This window comes from Ochotona curzoniae, unplaced genomic scaffold (assembly GCF_017591425.1).
Source record: "Ochotona curzoniae isolate NIBS_2020 unplaced genomic scaffold, NIBS_Ocur_1.0 contig_64, whole genome shotgun sequence".
NCBI lineage: Eukaryota > Metazoa > Chordata > Mammalia > Lagomorpha > Ochotonidae > Ochotona > Ochotona curzoniae.
The window spans coordinates 51,567,952-51,580,252 of NW_024466502.1; the positions used below are offsets into that span (position 1 = coordinate 51,567,952).

Sequence of the window (12,301 nt, forward strand, 5' to 3'; positions counted from 1 at the left end):
TTCCTAGCTGGAGGTTATGAAAATATCTTTTGTGGGAACAATATTTTTTTCTTCACTGGCCACTTAGATTCCATTATTCATAATGTTTCTAAATTGTGGTTTTAAGCTGACAAAGATTTTGGCCTTCTTCCTAGAGTAATTCACCATTTGTGTCTCCTCAGTGCATTTGTCCCGATTATAAAATGCAATCCCCATTTAAGTTAATTAAAATATTTAAAATCTAAATTTTAGTGAGAAAGAGGGTTATTTGTGTATGTATTTTTTCCTGTAATTTATGGCTAGGCACTGCCTTGTTCTTCAGCTGGGCTTATTTTGACTAGGGAAAAAACAAGTTACTATATATTTTTTGTTTGTTTCTGTTTCTGTTATTCAACCCAGAATTTCAGAATTACTCTAATCTGCAGCATGACTCATGAAGCTTCACTCCTATCCTAATTCAAGTGCTGCAAGATTTATAATATTTGTAATTATTTTCCATGGTTCATCCAAGCTATATTACTTCATTAGAAATTCACTTCCTGAAGAGAGTTGTGTGTTTTTCTCTTTTCTGATATACTAGATACTTAAAAAGAAAGGATATTTGAGTGTCCAAAAGACTTAATTTCATGTTGATATGAGTCTAACCATTGTCCTATCTCCCAACCATCATCATCTTGTCTGTCCTTGTCTTATGCACTGAGAGCATTTTCCAGGCTTTATTCATGGGACACTCGGGTTCTGATATGAACCATATAGCCCCTTGGAGACCCAGTTTTCTCGTCTATAAAAAAATGGGAAGTTGAATTAGTTCTATAAATACTTAGAGTTGACACACACACAGCAGCACAATCAATAGCGCTTGGAACCAATATTTATTTAGCAACTATTACAAGCTTTAAACTTATGTCAGGTTACTAGTTAGGATTCAATAGACTGACAGTGTGGAGAAGCCAACTAACAGAGAAATAACCACGATTCATTCAAAATATGGTGGGAACAAGTACGCAAAAAGCAAAAAAAGAAATGGTAGAAATATTGCAGGAGCCCACAAATTCTTCTGCATACTTTAAAAATCTGATGAAATGCTTGTATTTCCTCTGACAAAATTGAGCTGTCTGACCAAGATATCAAGTTTTTTCTAGTAGCCGGGGAAAATGTCAACTTGGTGTGTTGAGATTGGTTCAGTTGTGCTGATCAGGAGACCCCAGTTGGTAGATGGAGCCAAAACTAGCGGCTCTAGCACCTGTGGCAAATAGCATGAGACAAACCCTAAAATCAACTTTGGAATTCATGTTGTGGCTCATAGATGTGCACCATCTGGTAGCTTTCTATTTTAAGTTTTCATTATTGCTCACTACATGTGTTGCATTTTAAAATTATTGCTTTAAATTTATGTGAACTCTAAATGTTCTAGCCTAAGACAGAAAGTCCTGGTCATCCTGCCCTTGTTGTGGTCTAGATTTTGATTTAAAATGAGAAAATCTATTGTTACTTAAGAGCAATGTGCTCCATAAATCAACATTTCTCAAACATGAGATCTAAAAAATAAAAATTAGGAAAAAAAAAGTCTTGCTGGTGAGAAAAACTCAGGCGCCTACTATTGGGTGGTAAGTATTTCATGTTCCAAAATACTGTCTTTCCTTGCATCATAGCTGTAAGTTTCAATAGCAGGCACGCATCTTATGTATGGGTGCCGGTTTGTGTTCCAGCTGCTCTGTTTTCCTTCCCATCCAGCTCCCTGCTTGTGGCCTGGGAAAGCAGCAGAGGATGGCCCAAAGCCTTGGGACCCTGCACCCACATGAGACCCAAAGGAGGTTCCTGGCTTCTGGTTTAGATTGGCTCAGTTCTGGTCATTGTGGCCACTTGGGGAATGAACCAGGGGACAGAAGATCATTCTGTCTCTTTTCTCTGTAAATTTGCCTTTCAATAAAAACAAATAAATCTTTAAAAAGAGGAAGCAGAAGAAATGGGCATCTTTTGCAGGACCATCTGGGGAGGCTAGCAGAGCCACAGTGACTTGAGTTGTAACTGTTGGAGAAGATGAGGCAGGCTCAGAAATCCTGATGGTTTCTCTCTGCTGGGGGTCATGATCACAACCAGAGGAAGCTACCAAATACCAGTATCTTAAGAAACAATCACTTCTCTCTACCTCCTTACCTGCTTTCTCTTCTGAGATCTTTCCTTCCTACACCATTTAAATTCTTACAGCTCTTCTATGTAACTTATCTTCTGATTCTAACATTTGCATTTCATAGACACATTCATATTTTTTACTAAACGATATGAACTGCCTTATTCGAGTGTACCAGGGGAAAACATTTTTTTTAGAAAAATCAAGATTGCATGAATATGCAAGAAAAACTTTAAAGTCAAGCATCAGGATTAGATCTGGACTGACTGTGGGTCCTTTGTTACTTAAGTATAAAATGGTTAAAAACAACACATAATGGGAAATCTGCTAGATTAGACTTTAACTTTAAACTCTATGCTTAACAAGAGTATCATCTTTAAAGGGTTAATATACCGGATACTGTTAGGATAGCATGACAAGTTACACCACTACTCTTAAGTCTCAGCTGGTCCTATCCAACTCGCTGCTAATGTGCCTGGGTAGGCAGCAGATGGTGCAAATATTTGGGTCCCTACCACTCATGTGGGTGATCAAGGTGGAGTTCCTGGCCCCTGATGTCAGCCTGATTCAGCCCTGACTATTGCAGACATTTAGGGCATGAACTAGAGCATGAAATATGGCTTTTCTGTCTTCTCTCTGTTGCTGTCTTTCAAATTGTAAATTCATAAATCTTCCTAAAAGAACTTAAAAGGCTATAGTATTTAACAACTAGTTGCAATGATAAGTGTTCAGAAAATGATACATCGGATAAGGGACACATTTTGCTTATAGAATACATTTTCACAAACCCTTAAGAGAAAGAACATCCCAACTGCAAAGAAGCAAAGGGTTTGAATAAGGGGATGTATAGTAAAGTGTTAACAGAGACTATCATATCCAGATGTGAGAATACATTGGAGCAGGCTTCTCTACCTTCAAATCAGAGATGGACTGCCAATGAAACTGCTAAATATATCCTGACAATAGGATGCTGTCCTCTTGTCCCTTGTCCATATCTGCAATGTCAGAACACACTAAAATAGCAGAATAATGGGCTTATGATTCTTTATGAAAAACTATACGTTGTAATAATAAAGCAGATCCCTTGGAACATGCTCCACATTGGAGACCCTGGGATGACCTTTTCCCATCGCTGGATACTGAGGCAGTTGGGGGGCTGGCTGGGTGCGTCTTCTCCCCTTATCTCCCCCACTCCTGCACGTACAGGGGGAAGAAAAAGAAAATCTGGAAACAATGGTCTCACCCCCTTTCCCCTGGTTCTTGATCCTTCCCACCTTGGTCAACTATATAAGAATCATCAAAAATAAAATAATAAGCAAAAAAAAAGTATAAAAAGAAAAAGATAATAAAGGTGAAATTAGTGAGGGGGTGGGGACTTGGAGAGAGAGAGGAGGAAATCCTAGAGCCCATGGAGCTGTATCATAAAATAATGAAAAGAAAAGATTAAGTCATTTTTTTTTCAGAAAAGAAACTCAAATGGCTAACATGTTTGTGGAAAAACATACATGACATTGGCAGTCAAGCAAATTCAGGTTTCAAGCGATGAGATCTGATCCTTGTTTAGAATTTAGCAAAGATTTTTTCTTTTGAAAGATAACATGTAACCTCAGAAAGTGGTCATGGAAGTGGCCAGTCACAGATTGCTGATGGTTTGATCTATATCACATTTTCAGGAGAGCAACTTGTCAAGAGGTTTTTTAAGAGCACTTCTCTTTCAGCTTATGAAAACCACTTCATTTAGCAAATATTTCTGAGCACTTACAGTGTACCCCTAGTGTCCTATTACCAGAAACTAAATTTTGGGTGTCAAGAACTAAATCTAGCCTAAGAAAATAATTTTGGTGGTGTAGCATACTAATCCTCTGCCTGTGGCCCCAGTAACCTATATGGGCACTGTTCATGTCCCAGCTGCTCCACTTCTCATCCAGCTCCCTACTTATGGTCTAAGAAAGCAATGAAGGATAGCACAAGTCATTGGGCCCCTGCACCCATGTGGGAGACCAGGAAGAACCTCCTGGCTCCCAGCTTCAGATCAATCCAGCTCTGGCTATGTTGGCCATTTGGGGGGTGAACCAGCAGATAGAAGATCTCATTCTCTCTCTCTCTTTTCTCTCTTCCTGTAATTCTGACTTTCAAGTACAGATGAACAAAACCTTTAACAACAAAAAATAATTTCATAACTGCACGTTGATTTATGAGAGTGTTCTTGAGTAATTATTATCGTGGGATATTGCAAGAAGTTTGATATTCTTCCAGTGGTAGGAATTTGGTTGCGTAATTATGGTATTCTATGCAGAAAAAAAAATGTCCTACAAATATTAAAGGACAAGATACAGTGGTGTGGTAAAGATTGGTAACAGGTCAAATGCTGGTATACAGACAAATGCCAATGTTGTTTAAATATATAAATGAACAAGAAACAGTTATAAAAATTTGTGTTAACTTTTTCCCAAAAATGTATAAAATGATCCTGGTTTATTTGGAATGTTTTGTTCATACTACAAGCATATAATTAAAATATATGTATATATATTAAAGTGGTTTCTGAGAGCAGGGTGGATGGATTAATACAAGATTACTATTAGTCAAATACAATTCACTAAGAGGAAAATAGAAAGCTCTTTCTATTTAACGTGTTCAGTGTTAAAGTTAATGAACATGGCCACTGAGGATTTAAATCCAATGAAATAGAAGTTGCTTCTCAACCTCAGGCCAAGAACCACTTCACACACAAAATGCCGACTTCTACAACTTCAGGGCTGGCCCAGAGGGCTTGGGCAATATCACCTCTCCATCATTTCACCACTTCTAAGCCCATGCTGGCATTTTACACACATCACAAAGACCTACAACAGTCACTGCGAGGACCTCCAGGACAATAAACTTGAATGTCATGATGAATGGAATCTTCCGTCATCACATTTATGGATTTATGAGGTTGATCTTTCTTTTAACATTTTTCTTGGAAGAAAGAACAATTTATTCTAAAAGTGACACAGATACAGAAATAACTCAAGAAGTGGGTGGAGAGAGAGAGACCAACAAAAGAACCTCTTTATCAACCTGTTCCCAATTGATCCAAAATACGAGGGTACTTCCATTATGGGAAATACGACTAAAAGATAAATGTATTTGGGTGTTAAAGTTTTCAAATTTACTCATATCAAGATTCTTTAAAAAGTTTGTTGAAGGGTGGGCATTTGCTCTAGAACTTTAGGCACCCACATGTTGTATCAGAGTACCTAGGTTTGGTACCCAGATCCAGCTCCTGAATCCAGCTGCCTGGTGTTGCAGATCCTAGCAGTGAGGGCTTAAATAATTAGCTTGCTTCCATCTAGATGGAAGTGCTTGACGGATTCCCAGCACCTGGCTTCAGCCTGGCTCCCCCTTGGCAGCTGCAGGCATGAGGAGAGTGAACCAATATGTGTGAGTGTGATCTCTCTTTCAAATACCTGAATGTTTGTGAAAAGGGCCCATCAAGAAAAACTACACAGAGAAATGCATAGATTTTAAAACTGTTTTGCACCAGACTGTTTCCCTTAATTTCACTTTTCCACTATTTTTTTTAAAGACTTATTTATTTTTCTTGCAAGGTAAGATATAAAGAGAGGAGAAGAGACAGAGGGGCAGATCTGTCCATTGATTCACCCCTCAAATGGTCACAACAGCTAGAGCTGAGCTGATCCAAAGCCAGGAGCCCGAATGAAGCCTCTTCTGGGTCTCCCACACGGGTGCAGGGTCCCAATTTTTTGGGCCATCTGCCAATATTTTCCCAGGCCACAAGCAGGGAGCTGGATGGGAAGTGGGGCCACAGATATTAGAACCGGCACCCATATGGGATCCCGGCACGCTCAAGACGAGGACTTTAGCCATTAGGCTACCATGCCTGGCCCATCTCCACTAATTTTTGAAAATATGGTTTTGGTATCTTCTTGACTTCCCTGTCTAAAGTCCTGTGCTTTGTCCATTTCCCTGATTCTGCTGTCACATTAGAGGCTGTGATGAGCAGGAGCAGGTGTGATGCAGGAGGGTGGTATATTCCCATCCCAATTTCTTGAGCCGTCTGGAATGGCGTGGGTGGCAATATCCAAACCTAATGTGTGGTGGTTGTTCTTTTCCCCAGAATGTCGCGTGGTGAAGTCCACCTCCTACACCAAAATAGCTTCGTCGTCCCGCAGGAGCACCACCAAGAGCCCAGGACCTTCACGGCGCAGCAAATCCCCGGCCTCGACCAGCTCAGGTAAAGCTGCACAGGAGACTGCCTCGTCTCTGACGCAGGATGAGCAGAGGGTGTGTGAAGCCAGAGCGGGAGGCTTTCTACTTGGTGTAGATTTCAGTGATAAATTTAGAACATGGTGGAGTGGATGAACAGATTTACCAGAGTCTAGCAGGCTGGCTGGAAGCAAAAAGCAGCAAGAAGAACTTCCGTAAGGAAAGCTCAGGAAACTCAGATTGGCTCCCAGATAGAGGTGCACTACTGAATCTGAGTTATTTCTGATATAGAAGTTCATCTTTCAGACTCTGTCGAAGTATGTGTTCTACTTGGGACTGGCTTGCCAAGAGTCTCCAACATGTCTTCACTGGCATGCTTTTGTCTCTGAGGTCCGTTCCTTTTCATGGTCTGGTGCTCAGAGTAATGAGATGGACAGTGCAGTGACCCTGGGAGAGCTTGTCTTTCAGTGTGAGCAGGTGCACAGGTTTCACATTTTAGCTCAGCCTTCTCCTTTGATCCTAAAAGCTGACATGGGCCTGGGTGAAGGTGCCTTGTTTGTTGCTGTTGTCCATCTCAGGAACAAGGTTGTGTTGCTGTTGAAGGGAATTGATTACGACATAACTTAAGTGGATGAATAGGAAGCCTTAAGTGATGTGAACCTCAGAGAAAGTGGTGCCTGATTTCATGAAGCAGAGAAATGTCTTTAAATTTTTAATTGAATTGCAAATTTGTTTTGTACTTTCAACTGGTATATGATCATTGTACATGTTTGTAAGGGTACTGTGTGATCATATGTTACATGTATGCGTTGTCTGATGACCAATAATTATACTTGGTTTGCATATCCTTTTAAAATGGTTATCATTTCTTTGTTGGGAGGTTTCAAGCACCTGGCTTCTGGTTCTTCATAAAATACTTACTGGATCGTTAGGAACTCAGAACAGCTCTGGTGAATGAGGAAGAAGACCTTTAGGATCAACACAGTGGCCTCTTATCTAGCAGTATCACCCAGGGGAACATGGAAAAAGCTTTAGGCTGGGGCTGCCTAAGAGGAAACGTTTATTAGCTTCAACTGCTGAACCTCTTGCCTAACTTGGTTCTCGGAGTCACCTTCTCTGTGGGACTATACTGATTGCCACTATTCCTTCGCTGGATCTCCAAAGACCACTTAGTTGTTTGACACTCTAAGAGTAGCAGGGATGGGCAGCCACTGCGCTCCTCCTTCAGCACAGGCACCTTCCTAGCCAACCAGTCTCAGAATAAGCTTCAGGGCACAGTTCGTTCTTGAGCTGCAGCTTGGTTGGCTCTGCTAGTTTGACAGTGGGCTGACAACCTTCACTATGTAGCAAGCATTTAGCTTATCAGTTAAGGCGTCTCTTGAGACATCCATACCCCATAGGAGAATATCTGGGTGGAAGTCCTGGTTTTCCCCCTCGTTACAGCTTCCTGCTAATATGCACTCTGGGAGACATCAGTTAATGATTCAAGTACTTGGTTCTCCAAAGTCCAGTTGCAAAATCTGGATGAAATTTCTTGCTTCCAGCTTCAGCCTGGCCTAGTCCAGGCTATCGTGGGCATTTGGGAATGAAGCAAGAGCAAGTCCCCTTTGCATCTAGGTCGCTTTCTTTCTCTATTTCTGCCTTTAAAATAAATAAATTCATTATTCATTAAATAATGTGGCTTGTCTGGATGGAACTCCAAAATGAGACTTTGCTCGTAGGGAAGATGGTGACCCTCAGTTTAGATATTTAGCTGAGTTTGTCGTCATGACTCTGACTCCCTCAGATTCCAACTGAGACAGTGGATCTGTCCTTCAACAAGCCCTGAAGATGATCCTAATCAGATCATTCATGGAGTATGTTTCAAAAAACAATGAGAGGGTCCAGTGCGGTAGCCTAGCAGTGCAAGTCCTTGCCTTGAACGCACTGGGATCTCATCTGGGCTCCAGTTCTAATCCCTGTGGCCCTGCTTCTCATCCAGCTCCCTGCTGCTGGCCTGGGAAAGTAGTCAAGCACAGCCCAAAGCCTTGGGACCCTGCACCCATGTGGGAGACCCAGAAGAGGCTACAGCCTCCTGGCTTCAGATTGGCTCTTGCAGCCATTGCAGCCACTTTAGGAGTGAATTATCGGATGGAAGATCTTCCTCTCTGTCTCTCCCCTCTTTTCTGTATATCTGACTTTGCAATAAAAAGAAATAAATCTTAAAAAAAGAAAAGAAAAGAAACAATGAGAGAGCACAGTGGCACAGTGAAGGGTTACCTGAGCACAGGCGGTCATGCGGACCTGAGCCCCTTCTAGATCTGCCGCATCAGAGGCCTCAGAGCTGGGGCCCAGCAGGCTGGGCATTCCCACGCCCCCCAAGGGGTTCTGATGCACACCCACACTTGAGAACCACTAGGACCCAGATAACAGAAAGCAAATAAATTCAGAAGGTCAATTGACTGTGGGTAACCCGATGGGAAAGGCTGCTCGCCTTCACGTGTTGGCGTGTCGGAGTTGACTTCCTGTCTGCTTCTCTGCTTCCCGGTGTCAGTGTCCAGCGTCAGCTCTTCCAGCGAAGGGCAGACCTCTAGGGAGTAACACAGGTGGACCAAGAGTGCAAGAAGCCAAAGAGAAGGTCAGACTCCAGTTTTCCACCTTCTCACAGTGACCTGACTTTAGGGAATCAGTTACTTGGAAAAGAGAGCATTTCCTTCTGCTGATTATCTCTTCCTTGTAGTATGAAGGAATGTGTGTGTGTGTGTGTGTGAGTGTGTGTGTGTGTGTGTGTGTGTGTTCAAGAAGGATACCTCACACAAGGAAGATACCGCACGGAAGGAGATCTCCATGAAATAGCAGCGTGATCCTGGAATTGCTGAATGTTAGCTTGTTCACCCGCCGACCGACAGGGTAACATGGAGCTCTGTGGTGGATGTCCAGCCTTGACTCATAAGCATTCTTCATTTTTGTTCTGGCAAAATTCAGGCTGTGGAACAAGCATTTTTACTGAGCAGTAAGGGAGGAAAAGGTCATTGGTCTGGTCAGCCTGTTGATTATGTGGGTTTTTTTTAAGATTTTTTTTTTTAATTAGAAAGACTTACAGAGAGAGGAGAGAGAGAAAGATCTATCATCCAGTGTTTCAGTCCTCAAGCAGCTACAATGGCCAGAGCTAAGACAATCCAAAGCCAGGAGTCTGGAGCTTCTTCAGGTCGCCCAGGCGGGTGCCGCTTCCCAAGGCTTTGGGCTGTCTTCTGCTGCTTTCCCAGGCCACAAGCAGGGAGCTGCAAGGGAAGTGGAGCAGCCAGGATGCGAACCCAGTAACCCATATTGGATCCCAGCGCATGCAAGGCAAAGACTTTAGCCACTAGGCTACTGCACCAGGCCCCGATCCTATGGTTTTGGCTAATTAGCTCAATAATGGAAGAATTTGAAAAGATGTCCCATACATTAAAAAAATCAATATTATTAAAATCATCAATATTATAATAAAAATTAGTCATCAATCCTAATCCACTTTGACATAATAAACTTAATTGTCTTTTATCTTCCTCTCAATGTCTATTGTGAACTCAGAAAATCAGAAGGGAAATGTCTAATAACAGGTGATTGGCCAAATTCTATGTTGTTGGCACTAAAATATTTCAAGAGATTGAATATATAATATAGCCCTTAATTTTTTAAAATTGTGTTTCGGTTGGGAGACAGAGCTCTCATTTCCTTGTTCACTTCCCAAATGTTCACAGCAGCCAAGGCTAGGCCAGACCAAAGACAGGAACCTCAAACTCAGTCTGGGTCTCCAACGTGGGTGGCAGGGAACCTAAGAGTTGAGCCATCACTGTTGCCTCCACCAATCTGAATTAGCAGGAATGTAGAGTCTGAAGCCAGAGGCAGGATTTCAATGTAGGCATGTGCAGATGTGGCATGTGAGCTTGTAACCACTACATTTTAAAGTATTCATACTTGCTACTATAGCTCTTAGTTTTATTGTTATCAGTTTTAAAAATATCTGTTGGCAGTTGGATGCCACTGTTTACCTAGTGTTTCCTCTTGTTTATGACCTCATAGTCAAGAAAAGTAGGCTGCAGATCACTGCACACACACACACATACTCACAAAATGAAAGCATGACTCAAATCTTAAAAAAATAATTGTGAATTTGGGCAACAGTTTCACTTGAGAATGAACTGGTAATAGTCACTGCTCAGCATTTCTAAGATTGTTATTCATTTATTTATCAAAAGTAATTTTGGAAATGCAAAAAATACTTTAGCCAGTTTAATAAACATATTTGCATTCATCACTGCCACATTCTCCCTGTGAAGGCTTTAAATGGAGAGGATGTATTACCTCGAAACAAACAAGTTACTCCCAGAAATTTCCCCAAAGCTTTTTTCAACGCTAGTGATGACATGTTAGATTTCATGAGCACTAACTTAGAAACATCCCTAGTATTAAAACTCTACCTCATGATATCATTTCTGTAAAGATCCATACCCTTTCTAAGACCAACATGTTCTTGGAAAATTAACTCCTTATTCAAGGTATCTTTAATTTGTAGACTGAAGTTATTTTTGTGTCACTGATCTGATTGCCTTCCTGCTGAAGCGGTAACACAACCACTGCTTCATAAAAGCCCAATTTTAAGGAGCTGGCAGTATGGCCTCGTAGTAGATAGACTTCTGTCTGCAGTGCTGGTTGTGTCTCAGCAGCTCCACTTCCAGTCCAGATCCCTGATAGTGAGTTGGGAAAGCAGCAGAGGATGGACCAAGTCCTTGTACCCCTGTACCTGTATGGTAGACCCTGAGAAAGTGCCTAGTTCTGGATTTTGAACCTGCCTAGCCCAGGCTGTTACAACCATTTGGGGAGCAAATCAGTGGATGAAAGACCTCTGTGTCTCTCTTTCTCTCTATCAAGTAAAACAAATAAACATTAAAAAAATCTTTCAGTATGCCATGACATACCTTCTTCTAGATGGTTCTAATGTGGAGAGCCTGTGCAGAACAGCCAAGTCCCAATCACAAACATATGGAATATAGCAATGGCCTTGGGACTTTCCTTGGGAGTTGAGCCAGTGGTTAGGAAGTTCATGTGTCACTGTTTCTTATCCGGGCAGGCACAGCTACTTGGGGAGACCTGGACAGGGCACTGGGTAGACCCCAGGGGGAGTTCCCTGGCACCCAGCTTCTTTACCAGCACTTAAGTGAGTTTTGATATCCAGGAAATAACTCGTCTGGTACCCGCTTTGTAGTCACAATTGACATCATCAAAATGCTTCGCCATATAAGCCTGACACCATTGCTCCAGGAATTAAATCATTCATCCCCATCTCATGATATATATCAGTAGTGAAAGGAAACTCAATAATTCAGCATTGGAATATGACTGAGGACCCTTTTTAATCTTCCCTCACTCTTTACCCATTCATTTTCTCAGAAATAAAAAAAGTTCCAAGTGATTTATTAATGTGAGGTATTTATACATTCAGATTTATACATTTGCACAGTCAGAAATATTATTTGCAGGCCTCCTAGACTGGAGCATTTTCTAGGTGCTAAGAATTCAGAGATGAAAGGGAAAAGCCCCTACTTTTAGGAAGTGTGGCAGTCAAGATCTTCTAAATCATTTATAGATGACAGCATTTGGATACCTGTAGAACTATTTAGTTTTAGTAGCAGAAACTGCCTGAAGTAGGCAAGTAGAACTAGAAAAAAATACCGGAAGTCATTGTGTTGCACAAAGAAAAAAAGGAACAAGTCACTAGATAATTGCCCACTGAGATAATATATGCAAAAGCACTAACAAACTCGAGACATGGTTTTCAGTTTCTTTCTGAAATAAGAATATATAAGAGCATCATAAGGAGTATTTAAATATAGGCTGACTCTTTGTACGTATATATTTTTGTAACAGGCATTTTGTAAAATGTGTAATTTAAAGGAGCGACTATTTTAAGCGAGTTCTGTTATTTGCACAAGTGAGTTATAATAAAACATCTCTAAA

At 41.3% G+C, this 12,301-nt stretch overlaps 1 protein-coding gene across 10 annotated transcripts in view; it reads left to right on the forward strand.

Moving 5' to 3' along the window:
• DCLK1 (doublecortin like kinase 1) overlaps positions 1-12,301 on the forward strand; it is a 321,237-nt gene that overhangs the window by 217,490 nt on the left and 91,446 nt on the right. For 6 of the 10 annotated variants that reach the window (XM_040991509.1, XM_040991511.1, XM_040991512.1 and 3 more), the window contains exon 4: positions 6,234-6,350. In XM_040991509.1, coding sequence (XP_040847443.1) covers positions 6,234-6,350 — 117 coding nt within the window. Of the gene's footprint in view, positions 1-6,233; positions 6,351-11,300; positions 11,310-12,301 lie in introns of all 10 variants that reach the window. The other 4 variants (XM_040991523.1, XM_040991521.1, XM_040991522.1 and 1 more) reach the window with 2 other exon arrangements.